The following is a 14,289-nucleotide window of genomic DNA, read 5'->3' as shown; positions in this document are numbered from 1 at the left end:
CCCCCATCTCTACTAAAAATACAAAAATTAGCTGGGCATGGTGGTGTGTGCCTGTGGTCCCAGCTGCTCAGGAGGCTGAGGCAGGAGAATCACTTGAACCCAGGAGGCAGAGGTTGCAGTGAGCTGAGATCACGCCACTCCAGCTTGGGCGACAGACCAAGGCTCCCTCTAAAAAAAAAAAAAAAAAAAAAAAAAGAACTTGTATGAGGGTTGTCCTCCCAGGCCTTTTGGAATCCTATAAAGAAGATTCCATAATCCATACCCAGGGCACTTCAGAAACGAAACTTACTTAGTAATATTCGTGGCTTGTTGTAGCTTGTTTAAATAGCAATACAGTGGTAAATTTAGCTCCTAGGTTTTTGAGTCCCCTATAAACCAGAAATACATCTTAACTAAATAATACAATCTGCTCATTAGTAACAAAGATGAGGCAGGACACGTCACTTCTGGAGCCATAGGCTCCTTGGAGATAAGTCAGTTGCATTTCAGGGACTCCACTGTAGGGCCCTCTGCTGTTCCTCAATAGCGGGAGGAAGACCGGGGCAGTGCTGATGGTGGGCCCGGGCCTCATGTGAATGCCCCAAGGGGAGGAAGACCGGGGCAGTGCTGACCATGGGCCCGGGCCCCGTGTGAATGCCCCAGCAGGGCCCTTTATTTCTTAGGGATTTTATATCTTTATACTTATTAGGACCATTTCCTGTTTTTATTCATATTTGGTTACAAACTATTGGCATTTTAAGCTACTATCCCCATTAAACAAATGAGGAAGCAGACACAAAACTGACCTTAGTTACTGAATGAATATTCGAACTCAGGCCATGAGAGGCATCATTCCGTCTCCTTCCCGTGTGTCATTAACTGTGAGTTGCTACTGGCTGGAAGACTTGCTCTGTATCTAAAAAAGTAAACACATTGCCCACAAAACCAACATGCTGCTTTTTATTGGTCATAGTTTTATTGAAAGAGCCCTTTCAGACTTGGCTGCAGAGTTTCATAATATCATTCTTATACATGCACAGAAAGGAAAATATCCAAATAAATGAGGTAAGATGCTCCTGCAGTTGACGCACAGAGTCCAACTCTCGTGCATCCTGTCCAGCCGGCTGGGTCGAGGTGTCCATTCCTCATGTGCAGTGGGCTCTGTGTGCCATGCAGTGCTGCGGCACCACAGCATTGGAGCACGCGCCCAGTCGCTGTTTCGGAGTTTCTCCTAAGCTACTGTACCTGCTTTCTGGGTGGGTTGCTGGCTCTTTCCTCATTTTCTCCATAGGTGGCAGGCTGTCACAACCATGTGATTCCTGCCACATGGCCAGCAGCAGGTGTGAGATGGCCCTGGCATCTGATTGTAGAGGTATTGACATGTAAAAGGAAAAAATCAGAAACTGTACACCTTGGCATCGAAACACCACGGTGTGGTGTAGTTGGACCAAAGGGAGGCCTGATTTCTGACATCACCATTCTTATTCCAGCTTCCCTCCCTTTTTCAGTTACATTAGAGTACTGGTTTCTAAATGTAGGTGTTGATTCAGTTACAAAATGACAGTGTATGTGATTATACATTTTATCGAAGGCTGTGTGATCTAACTTTGTAAGACTCGAGGAAAATGCCTATTGTGTACCTGGAATGAGAAAAGAAGAAAGGTTTGAACAGACAAACATTTCAAAGGGAAAAGTATATCATCCTTTGTGTTCTTATTTCAGAAGGAGGGCGCAGGCCTGGCCCAGCCTCGGGTCCCTTTGCCCCAGCCCTGTTTGTCCCCACACAGGCCTGCCTGGGTGCGGTGCTGACCAGCCTCAGTGCTCCAGGAGAGCCTCCTCATGGCCTTAGCTGCCATGCACTGTGGCCGAATCGCCGTTTTTAGGCACGCTGAACGCTTTCCTCACGGAGGCTTTCTGGCCAGCGCGGATCCTGTCTTTGTGGTCCCTCTGGCTCTGCTCTCTCAGGTGATGGGGTGACATTTGCCCCTGAATTTTTTTGTTTTTTTTTGAGCTGGAATTTCACTCTTGTTGCCCAGGCTGGAGTGCAATGGCGCAAATCTCTGCTCACCGTCACCTCTGCCTCCTGGGGTCAAGCGATTCTCCTGCCTGAGCCTCCCGAGTAGCTGTGATTACAGGCATGTGCCACCATGCCTGGCTAATTTTGTATTTTTACTAGAGACGGAGTTTCTCCATGTTGGTCAGGCTGGTCTCGAACTGCTGACCTCAGGTGATCCACCTGCCTCAGCCTCCCAAAGTGCTGGGATTACAGGCGGGAGCCACTGCCCCCGGCCACCCCTGAGTTTATCTAGGCATTTGCTTACGCTCCGCAGAAGGCAGTGGGGCTGACCAGGGAGGGAGGGGAAGGCGGCCACAGTGGGGGCAGACTGGAAGTGGGTTGTAATGAGTGTCTGCGTGCAGATAGGTATTCGCTTTGAGATGGCAAAACCACATTACAGAAATGTGGTGAAAAGCTACTCTTCACTTCGCCACCGTACACAGCTGTTCCCATCACTTTCGATCGTTTAGTTTTAGTGTTTTCATTTCCATTTTAAACAAAACTGTCATCATGTTATGCGTAGAATTTGTAATTTTCCAGTTAATATCCAAGCCTTTTTTCTTTTTTTCTTTCAAGTTCTGGGGTATGTGTGCAGGATGTGCAGGTTGTTACATAGGTAAATGTGTGCCATGGTGCGTTGCTGCACCCACCAACCCATCACTTAGGCATGAGCCTGGCATGCGTAAGCTATTTATCCCGTTGCTCTTTAAGCCTTTTTTCTGGTTGTGGTTTTTAGAATCACAAACTCTAATGGCTCCGGAGTTGAGAGCGTGCTTAAATCTTTCCTGACCTTAACTCAGGCTGGTCACGCAGCCCGCGCACTAGCCCAGCCCCTCACTCCTTGTACCTGGTCTTCCCTCTCTCCCAGGCTCCTCTTTTCAGCTTTCAGAGCCCGTGGAGCACGTGGGGTCCAGGGCAGGAGTAGAGGGAGCCTCGCTGCGTCCCTCCTGGGCCCGGAGGTGCCGTGGCGGGGGGTAGCCATTCTGCAGAGGGATGCGCCAGCATTTGGGGCCTGGAATTGGAAATGCCTCTTTTATTGGAAAACAGCTGAATAACACTCATCTGCTTTTTCCCATTTTCCTGTCCAGATATGAAATATGAGTGAGTCACTTCCTACTCTCAGTCCAGATGGGTTTTTTTTCTTTTTACTTTTTTCATAGACCCTAATATTATTCAGTCCTGGGACATGAGGTACACATGGTGTTTGTGGCCAGGGAGAATGCTGACTACATGTTTCTGTTTTCATTGACACTATATGTTGTTTTAAAAAGTAAAATATATGGATTAGAGTGATGTCATTGTGGGAAGTTTTAGAAGTACTGCTTCAGAAAAACATAAAAGCTATGTATTTGCTGACAGTCTGACTGAGGAAGTCAGGCAGGAACAGCATGTAGTTTCACTGAATGAACATCAGCAGGGCTCTGCAGCCTCTAAATGTGCTGTGCTCTTTGTTTTGCCAGAAAGGAAATAAACATTTGTATTTTTTATAGTAATTCCTTCCTGTGAGGTGCTATTTTAAGCTTAAAGAACTCTAAACCGAGTGGACTCCCGCATCTGTGAGATGCACGAGGTTCCCTGGCGGAGCAGGTGGTGCCGCTGGGAGCGCCGCGCCCGCTGCCTCGTGCTCCACGACCCTCGCAGCACCTGCAGGGTGACCTGTGACGTGGCTGGGTGTTTGCGGCACATGCTGGGGAGCGAGCGAGGATGGTTGGTTCACGCAAGGTTGGCTGGCTCGTTCTGCAGAGACACAGGGAGTCAAGGTCGTTGGCTCCGGGAGCAGGGTGGTGCCTGGCACAGCTCCTCAGCCATGGTGTCATGGGGTGGCCACAGAGGACATGCAGATGAGGGGCGTGTGGAGGCCCACAGAGGTGCTCACGGACCGGCGGGAGCACACCGCCCAGCGTGGCAGCCACGAGCCTCCCATGGCTGCGGAACCCTCAGCGTGGTTCTTCAGGACAACTGGGGGTTGAACGTTTAAATTTATTCGTTCTTAATTAACTTAACTTGTCACGGGTGATTTGGGCAGTGCAGGCTTAGAACCATCCCCAGAGTGTGTGCACAGAGCAGGTCCTTGCTCTAGGGGAGGTTCGTGTATGTTAGGAGAAGAAGTTGCCAAAAAATGTGGGGAATCGTTTAAAAAATTATTATGTACTGTAGCACTTCTCAGAGCCCTTAATATCCTAATGTACATTGACAGTTTACAAGGAGTTTCTGAGATTTTTTTTTTCCAAAAAAACTTCTTTTTTTTTTTTTTTGAGATGAAGTCTCACTCTGTTGCCCGGGCTGGAGTGCAATGGCGCGATCTCGGCTCACTGCAACCTCTGTCTCCTGGGTTCACGCCATTCTCCTGCCTCAGCCTCCCGAGTAGCTGGGATTACAGGCGCCCGCCACTACGCCCAGCTAATTTTTTGTATTTTTAGTAGAGACAGGGATTCACCATGTTGGCCAGGCTGCTCTCGAACTCCTGACCTTGTGATTCGCCTGCCTCGGCCCCCCAAAGTGGTGGGATAGCAGGCGTGAGCCACTGCTCCCAACCACCCCAAGAAGCTTTTTGGCTATACAGTTTTTTGAGGTGGCCGTGACCTTGTGTGAGCACTGGCGCCCATGGAGAGAGGGCTTTGGAGAACGGTGGTGCGGGAGACCAGACGGTCTTTGGGTGCCTGCAGGAAGTGTCATATTCACAGTTCTGAGAAGTTGTGTTGAGTATTTCACGTTGGACAAAGTTAGATTCTACAAATTAGCAGACATCCCTGTCGCACACGGCCAGGTGGCCTCCAGACCCAGCAAAGGCTGGTGGAGGAAGGCGGGAGAATGCTCCCGTAGCCACTTTCCCACTTATGTGTAAAGCTGCGGCGTGGGGCTCCTGGCGCCTGGGAAGTGTGGAAGCTGGCAGAGCTGGGTGTGTTGGGCAACGAGAAACATCAGCGCTGGATCAGCAGGGCAGGCCTGCCTTGATGCGGCTGAGTCAGAAACTACAGCATGTTCGATACGCGGCTGTTTTCTTTTGAGCAGATATTTGGGCTCATTTAAAAATAGTGCTTAAAACCTAATAGTATCATCTTATTTTTGATGAGAAAAACACACAGCAGTGTACGTGGAAACGGGGCGACTAGGCCGATGCCTTCCGGGCTCCCGCGAGGCCGCTCGTCGCTCTGGCTGTCCATCCTGTGCAGCTTCATTCACTGCAGCTTCGATCTGCTCCAAGACAGTGCTGTCTTCCTGATTCCCCCAGGACTGCTATTCTGGTCTCCTCATCTTTGCCCTCGCAGAGAAGGATGAGAATGAATTCTCTTGAAAAGAAAGGCCAGGCACGGTGGCTCTCGCCTGTAAATCCAGCACTTTGGGAGGCTGAGGCGGGCGGATCACCTGAGGTCAGGAGTTTGAGACCAGCCTGGCCAACATGGCAAAACCCCGTCTCTTCTAAAATTACAAAAATCAGCCAGGCATGGTGGTGCATGCGCCTGTAATCCCAGCTACTGGGGAGGCCGAGGCACGAGAATCGCTTGAACCCAGGAGGCAGAGGTTGCAGTGAGCCGCTGAGACAGAGTGAGACTCCGTCTCCCAAAAAAAAAAGAAAAAGAAAATACATAGAAGAGGCTCCCCAGGTGACTCTGTTCTTGGGGAAATATTGTCTAAAACAGTCACAACTGAAAATGCTGAGCATTAGCTTTTCAGAAGTTGGGACAGATGTGTAACGGTTTTGAGGGTGAACTCGGGAGGCCGCACAGATACTCCGTTGTAGCTACTGCTGGGCTTTCGCTGGGTCCGTAAACGTATGTCTATACTCCAGTGCTGTTCCTGCTCTTCCATTGCCAGGTGTGGCTTTGCTTTCCCTCCTTTCGGTTGTGAATCTGCCCTGCATTGGTGCTGCTGCCCGCCTTCCTCTCCGGGCTCTGGTTCTAGGTGAGATGCCACCGAAGTGACAGGACAGCCTTGCGTGCTGAGAACCTCGTTTTGAAAACTGCTAAATATCAAATGCTAAATAATCGTGTGTATACTTCAAGCTCTTATTTCATTTTTGTTTTTTGTTTTACTTTTACAGTGAGTGTTGAAAAGATAGACCTGAAGGGATTATCACACACAAAAAATGACAGAAATGTTGAATGTTCCTTTGAGGTAAGATGCTAAGTTTTTTCCCCTCTCTCCTGTAAGGGTAGGAAGAAAACACTTACCCTGGAGATTCTTTTCTTTCCTAGCTAAGGCTGTGCCTTGTGCAAAGCCCTGTGCCAGTGCTGTATGGGAAGCTGGTCCTGGGCTCCGGGTGGGCCACCTCCAGGGTGGGGTTGTTGGCTGCGGGGCTTCTACAGGCGGGAAGGGTGGGGGCTCGGGCAGGGCCTGGGGTTGTCAGTGCAGGTGTGAATGGTGCATACTTCAGGGGGTCTAGCAGAACTGGATGAGGCAGCCTGCAGAGCAGTGCACACAGAACCCGGGGCTGTGGTGCCTGTGGAGACTGATGATGAAAGCTCCTTGGTCTGGGCGGGGAACACTCCTTAAACTGACACATTCAGGTGCTGGGAGCTGGTCACTGAAGTTGGGTACCACAGAGAATCAGGAGAGATGAGCAGTGTTGTGTTTCCGGGTGACCCACAGTGACCAGGGTCGAGACGGCCAGAAGCCCATTTCCCTCTCACAGCAGGGCGTGCAGGAGGCCACCCCGCTCCCTGGACGCTGTGCCCCATCAGAACCTGAGGATGCCCTTAGGGGTGCAGGCCCCTTCTGGCTGCTCTGTGACATCCCTAGGATGTGGCCTTCTGCTCCCGGCCCAAGGTGCCAGCCAGGGCACCAGTCCTCAGTCGTTCGTCCTGGGCAGCAGGATGCAGGAGGAAGAAAGGCAGGCTTGAATTCTTTCTCTTGGGGAACATTCCTGAAAGCAGCCTCTAGACACTTCACTTATATTTTGTTGGACAGATTTACTTTCTTGGTCCCACCTGGATGCCTAACAGGCTGGGAAATGTGTCCCGGCTGATGGTGCCGAGCTCCCAGTCAGGCCTCTGTTAGGAACCCTGGCAGGGGACATTCTCCTTGGACCACGTGTGCTTCGAGTGCTGACTGCTCTTGAAGGTCGGTTCCCAGCGTCATAGGAGAGTGCTTTCCGGACAGAACTCCTGTGAGCATCTGGCATGACTCATCTGTGCAGCTTACTAATTTTTCGAAGAGTGTAGCTACACCAAAATACTTCAAATCCTTTTTCCACTAAAGGGGCGAGTCTCCACTTGGTTTGGGAGACTGTTGTGACAAGCAGTTGTTACGCTGTGCGTTTTTCTTTTGAAAATGTAAGGAAAATCCTCAGCTGCTGAGGTTTGGAGGTTGCTGGCGCCTGTGATGGTAGTGCCAGAGTCTCGGCGCCCACGGAGTTTCTGGGTCTCATGTCGTGCAGCCCAGGCGGAGCCCAGGGAAAGACCACAGGGGCCCTCTGAGTGCCCTGGAACCCAGCAGCAGTCCCAGTGACCCTAGGTATTTGCTGACATTTTGCAGTGGTCGCGTGTGACACCTTCCTTCATGCCTTGCATTGCGGTGTCAGGCCTCTTCAGATACTGGTGGGGACTGCGTGCTTAAGAAGGTGACGTGCACAGAGCTGTCTGCGCATATGGTCGTAGCACAGTGGGCTTTGATTTGCTCCTGATCCTTAGTCCAGTTATTTGTGGTGAGGAAATTGGGAGTCAGGTCCACACAGTGTAAGGTGTGAGAACTTCGTACAACCTGACCGGCCATAGCTTTGCTTTGCTGTTTTTCTCTTTTCTTTCTTTTTTTTTTTTTTTCTAAGACAGAGCCTTGCTCTGTCGCCCAGGCTGGAGTGCAGTGACGCGATCTCGGCTCACTGCAAGCTCCACCTCCCGGATTCACACCATTCTCCTGCCTCAGTCTCCTGAGTAGCTGGGACTACAGGTGCCCGCCACCACACCCGGCTCATCTTTTGTATTTTTAGTGGAGACGGGGTTTCAGCATGTTAGCCAGGCTGGTCTCGATCTCCTGATCTCGTGATCCACCCGCCTCGGCCTCCCAAAGTGCTGGGATTACAGGCGTGAGCCACTGCGCCTGGCCTTTTCTTTTCTTTTCTTTTCCTTTCTCTTTTCTTTTCTTTTTTCTTTCTTTCTTTTTTTTTTGACACTGTCTTGCTCTGTTACCAGGCTGGAATGCAGTGGCATGATCTTGGTTCACTACAGCCTCGACCTCCTGGGCTTAAGCAGTCCCCTCACCTTAGCCTCCTAGTAGCTGGGACCACAGGCACATGCCACCATACCGAGCTAATTTTTTGTACTTTTGTGGAGATAGGGTTTTACCATTTTGTTCAGGCTGGTCTCGAACTCCCCTACGCAAGCAATCTGCCCACCTCAGCCTCCCAAAGTGCTGGGATTACAGGCATGAGCCATCACACCTGGCCAGATTTTTCTATTTTAGAAATCAAGTTGATTCAGAAAGTTAGCGGGGCACAGTGGCTCACATTTGTTATCCCAGCACTTTGGGAGGCCAAGGTGGGTGGATCACTTGGGGTCAGGAGTTCAAGACCAGCCTAGCCAACATGGTGAAACCTTGTCTCAACTAAAACTACAAAAATTAGCCAGGCATGGGTGGCGGGCAACTGTAGTCCCAGCTTCTTGGGAGGCTGAGGCCAGGGAATCGCTTGAACCCGGGAGGCAGAGGTTGCAGTGAGCCGAGATCGTACCACTGCACTCCATCCTGGGCGACAGAGCGAGACTGCATCTCAAAAAAAAAAAAAAAGAAATCAAGTTAAAGTGATATGGAAAGAACTAGAGTAATTAATTTTGAAAAGAAGAAACAAATTGGAAGACTCGCCCTACCTGATTTCAAGACTCCTTGAACAGCAGGATCACAACGCTGTGAGGTAGCAAAAGGGAAGGCAGCACAGATGAGTGGGACAGAAGAGGCTCCAGACAGACTCACACACACGCCGGGTATGAAGGAGTGCCACAAAGAAAGGATGCGCTTTTCAGCAGACACCCTGGAACAGATGTCCGTATGCAGGAGAAGCGAGCCTTGACTCCCGCCACATCCCTTACGCCAAATTAACTCAGAAGTGATCAGAGACCTAAATGTAAACCCAAAACAAAAACTACTGGGAGGAAACAAACTTTGTGATTTTAAGTTAGGTGAAGATTTCTGAGATACAGTGCCGAAAACATCTATAAAAGACAAAGTCGATGAATTAGAATATATTAAAATTTAAAACTTTCTCTTTGAGAGACACTATGAAGAGAATGAAAAGGCACAGATTAGGAGAAAATACTTGCAAGTCATGTAGCTGATGAAGGATTTATATGTTCAAAATGTATAAAGAATTCTCAAAACTTTTTTTTAAGAGATAGGGTCTCCAGCTGGGCGTGGTGGCTCACGCCTGTAATCCCAGCACTTTGGGAGGCCAAGGCGGACGGATCACCTGAGGTCAGGAGTTTGAGACCAGCCTAGCCAAGATGGCAAAACCCTGTCTCTAGTAAAAATAGAAAAATCAGCCAGGCGTGGTAGCCGCTACCTGTAATCCCAGCTACTCAGGAGGCTGAGGCAGGAGAATCGCTTGAAGCTAGGAGGTGGAGGTTGCAGTGAGCCAAGATCATGCCACTGCACTCCAGCCTGGGCAACAAAAGCAAAACTGCCTGGAAAAAAAAAAAAAAAAAAGAGAGATGGCGTTTCCTTCTGTCACCCAGACTGGTCTTGAACTCTTGCCTCAAGGGATCCTCCTGTCCTGGCCTCCTAGGTTGCTGGCATGAGCCGCCATGCCCAACAAGTTGCTTCTTCTTATTAAGTTTTGAGAGTTCTGCCAGGTGTAGTGGCACATGCCTGCAGTTCCAGCTACTTGGGAGGCTGAGGCAGGAATATCCCTTGAGGCCAGGAGTTCAAGACCAGCCTGGGCAACAGTGAGACCCTGTCTCCACAAAGAAAAAAAAAGATGATTTGCCAAGGAAGATACATGGGTGGCAAATAAACACATGTGAAAAGATAGTCACCATCGTCATCATTAGGAAAATGCCATGTCAATCACAGTGAAAGGACGCTGCACACCTCTTAAAATACTTGAATGAAAAACGCCGGCCCTACCCACCTCAGGCTGCCGTGTGGGGGAGCTAGAATCACATTCACCGATGGTGGGAATGTGAAGTGGTGCAGCCACTTCGGAAAACAGTCTGGCAGTTTCTTAAAAAGTATGACCCGTTCGCCGGGCGCGGTGGCTCACGCCTGTAATCCCAGCACTTTGAGAGGCCGAGGCAGGCGGATCACGAGGTCAGGAGATCGAGACCATCCTGGCTAACACAGTGAAACCCCATCTCTACTAAAAATACAAAAAATTAGCCGGGCTACTCGGGAGACTGAGGCAGGAGAAGGGCGTGAACCCTGGGGGGCGGAGCCTGCAGTGAGCTGAGATCACGCCACTGCACACTCCAGCCTGGGCGACAGCAAGACTCTGTCTCAAAAAAAAAAAAAAAAAAAAAAAAAAGTATGACCCATAAGTTCCAGCCTAGGTATTTACCCTGGGGGAATTAAGCACATGTTCATAAAAGATTCATGCATGAATGTTTATAGCAGCTTTGTTTGTAACATTCCAAGAGTGTAAACAACCAAGACACGCGTTCACAGGCGTGTGGACAGGCCAACCCTGGTGTTACATCCACGCAGTAGAATACCACCCAGCAATAATGCTGAGGGGTCTCAGAATGGACAACTGAGATACTCAGCCATATGCATGAATCTCATGTTGTGTGAAAGAAGCTAGACAACTCCTTCCAAAAAGTTTATATTCAGTCCGTTTATGAGTCTAGTTACATAAAATTCTAGAAAATGCAGACTCATCTGTAGCAACAGAAAGCAGTCAGTGGTTTCCTGGGGAGGGGCTGGAGGACACCTCAGGGGTGATGCTCCCTGCCGTGGTGGGGCATGGCTCACAGGTGCCCTCAGATCAGAACAGCAGATGGACCCCTTTAAATATGTGCAGTTCATTGTCAGCTATAATTCATTACAACTCCTTTTGTTAAAAAAAAAAAATACTTGAAGATTCACATTTTCCTTTTGTCCATAGAACCTTGACTAATGAAAATCAAATTGTTATTTAAATAAATTGTCCTTTGTAAGTGGAAATAAATAGCAATTATACTGTGACCAGAGCAATAAACCAGCATTCGTAGGAATGTGTGCTGTACTTCGGTGAGGTGGAACAGTCAGTTGCTGACAGTATGGCAAGATTCAAAGAAACATTTTTTTCTAAAAACTTTTACTTATTCAGGGAGAAATAAATAACTTCTCCCTGTCCCACTGATTTTCTCAACCTTGTTTCTTGTTTTAATTTTTATGTATCGTTGTTTTCCAGGATACAAAAAGGTTACTGTTTTATAGGAAGATATAAGTAACTGGATTAAGATGAGTTCAACTTTGTTTTCTATGGAGTTGGTTTTGATTTTGCTGAAATTGTAATTGCTAGTTCCTAGTTGCTGAGGAAATCAAATCAATATGCAGGAAGCAAATGATGGAACCTTTTTGATATAAAGTCAGCATGTAGGCAGCTGAGGCAGGAGCATCACCTGGAGGCCAGGAGACTGCGACCAGCCTAGGCAACACAGTGAGACCCGTCTCTTAAAAAAAAAAAAGAAAAATCATAGAGGCCAGGTGCAGTGGCTCACGCCTGTAATCCCAGCACTGTGGGAGGCTGAGGCAGACGGATCACTTGAGCCAGCCTGGGTGACATGGTGAAACCCCATCACGACAAAAAAATACAAAAAGTAGTTGGTCATTGTGGCACTCACCTATATTTCCAGCTACTGAGGAGGCTGAGGTGGGAGGATCACTTGGGCCTGGGAGGTCAAGGCTGCAGTGAGCCAAGATCATGCCACTGCACTCCAACTTGGGCGACAGTGAGAGACCTTGTCTCAAAAAAGAAAAAAAATGATAAAACAATACTAATAACTCTTACTAAACCATCCTTTAAAGTCACCCAGACATTATTTTAGTGTTACCTTTTCTTTGAAAGTTTATTTTTTCACTTGGGTGGCTGAGGCACAAGGATCGGTTAAACCCGAGAGGCAGAGGTTGGTTGCAGTGAGCTGAGATCGCGCCACTGCACTCCAGCCTGGGCGACAGAGCAAAACTCTGTCTCAAAAAAAAAAAAAAAAAAAGTTCATACCCCGAGCACCACTGACTGCTCCGAGTATGCTGTCAGTCGCTATTAGCAAAGAAGGAGTCCTGGCAATTGTGGTTTCCCTGAGTTTATCACGTGCACATGTGCACAGCATAGGGCCCAGTGATTCCTCAGGCATTGCCAGAGCAGCAGGCACTAGGTAGACCCTGTCCCCCAAGGTTGGGGGCCTGTGGTGATGAGTGTGGATGCAGAAGGCGAGCCCTGGCGGAGCCAAGTGGAGATTCTGGGTGTCTTCATGTCTCACCCAGTATCCAACACTATTTACACTGGAGCTGTTTTGTGTTTGTTTGCTGACTGACAGGGACTTAGAAAGCTGCTCCTTCGCCCACATCTTCCCCCGTTGGCTGGAGCTCCTCTGGCGTGCATGCGAGCACGCGTCCTGTAGGGGTTTTGCTCTGCTCAGTAGACCGCTGCCTCGTCTTCCTGCCTTTAGTTGAACATTTCATTCCTACTGGCCTGGTTTTCATTTCAGAGAACTCTTGAGCTCTGACAGTTCTTTTTTCATAGCATCCTGTTCTCGGATATGCCTTCTTCTCTTAGCTTAGTAAGAGTATTAATGAAAATTTTTTAGTTTTCTTAGAGTCCGTGCTTTCCCTCGGCTGCTGTGTTCTCCTTACTGGCTTTGCCTGTCTCTGTGCTGGGCCTTGGCTCTCCTCAGGGGTCTCCAAAGGCCTGGGGGGTCCTGGGCTGCCTGTCCCCTCAGGGGTGTGGCTGGGCCCTGCCCCCAGAGGTGCCTGGCTGAGCCTTTTCTTGTGCAGAATGAGGCCACATGGCTCCCGTGGCTCCGGAGGGGGAGGCTGTGTGGAAAAACACTGATGTTCAGAGACAGTCCACAGTGAGCCGGAGGAACTAGACTCTGCCTGTGAAGACGTCCTGAGCATGCGTGAGCTGTGTGCACATTTGGCTTTGGGGTATGATTAAGAGGCTTTAAAATTCGTACAGATAAGGCTAAGTAGCTTTTCAGGGACGTGATAGAAAATGCTGTGCCAGAATCTAATTGGCAGCACTTTTTCTTGGTGAAATGTAAAGTAATGGGGTAGCTGGTTGTGGATGCTTGCGAGTTTGGTTGGACACATGTCCCCATAGTACAGGTCAGGCAGGTATGACAAGAGGACACTCTTCCCGCCCCCACGCCTCTCCAACGGCCGGTTCCCCTCCTGGCGCTCTGGGGCAAGTGGGCAGGTGAGGTAGAAGGCTCGGCTGGGTCTGGATCACGGCTGCTGCAGCTTAGCCATCAGCCAGCGTCACCTGCAGAGCGACATGGGCAGGTCTCCGCCTGGCTGTGCGATCTCTGTTTCCAGTGCTCACTTTCTGACAGCCTTAGGGAGGAATGTGAGCTGCACCTGCAAGTCAGAGAAAAATGTATCCGAATACAAAGTAGAAGAGTCCTGTGTAATTAAAGTGCGTAACTGTTGGAAAAGCAGGTTGTCTGTTTCAACATAAGATGGTCTGTCCACACCACGTTTTATCGCTGGGGTGTTGGATTTCACATCTTCCCTGGGTTAGGGCGCAGTAGGAAAGATTCAGCCTAGAGGCAGGTGTGACAGCTGTGCAGAGGAGACGTTTTCTATGACACGCTCTACTTTGAAAGAGACACACTGTCAGCAGCGCGGGGGCCAGCCATCTTCACGGCAGGGGTTTGTGCCTGTTGTTGGCGGTGTTCTTGGAGTTCTGTGTGGGGAGCAGCTTAGGAACCTCTCCCCAAGATTTTTGGTGTTGAAAGATTTTAATACTTAAGTCAGAGAAGTAGCTTAAACATTTTCTTTTCTTTTTTTTTTTTTTTGAGACGGAGTCTTGCTCTGTCCCCCAGGCTGGAGTGCAGTGGTGCGATCTCGGCTTACTGCAAGCTCCACCTCCCGGGTTCACGCCATTCTCTTGCCTCAGCCTCCCGAGTAGCTGGGACTACAGGCACCTGCCAACACACCCGGCTAATTTTTTGTATTTTTAGTAGAGACGGGGTTTCACCGTGTTAGCCAGGATGGTCTCGACCTCCTGACCTTGTGATCTGCCCGCCTCGGCCTCCCAAAGTGCTGGGATTACAGGCTTGAGCCGCCACGCCCGGCAAACATTTTCTTTTCTTTTCTTTTCTTTTTTTGGATGGAGTTTCGCTTTT

The 14,289-nt window shown here is 49.3% G+C and overlaps 1 protein-coding gene across 2 annotated transcripts in view; it reads left to right on the top strand.

Moving 5' to 3' along the window:
- Nucleotides 1–14,289, top strand: part of ZCCHC14 (zinc finger CCHC-type containing 14) — an 85,348-nt gene that overhangs the window by 51,825 nt on the left and 19,234 nt on the right. For both annotated transcript variants that reach the window (XM_030819792.1, XM_030819788.1), the window contains exon 3: nt 6,078–6,151. In XM_030819792.1, coding sequence (XP_030675652.1) covers nt 6,078–6,151 — 74 coding nt within the window. The remainder of the gene's footprint in view (nt 1–6,077; nt 6,152–14,289) is intronic.

This window comes from Nomascus leucogenys, chromosome 2 (assembly GCF_006542625.1).
Source record: "Nomascus leucogenys isolate Asia chromosome 2, Asia_NLE_v1, whole genome shotgun sequence".
Lineage (NCBI taxonomy): Eukaryota > Metazoa > Chordata > Mammalia > Primates > Hylobatidae > Nomascus > Nomascus leucogenys.
The sequence above is the reverse complement of the archived record's forward strand: the minus strand, read 5'-3'. Positions and strand labels throughout refer to the sequence as shown.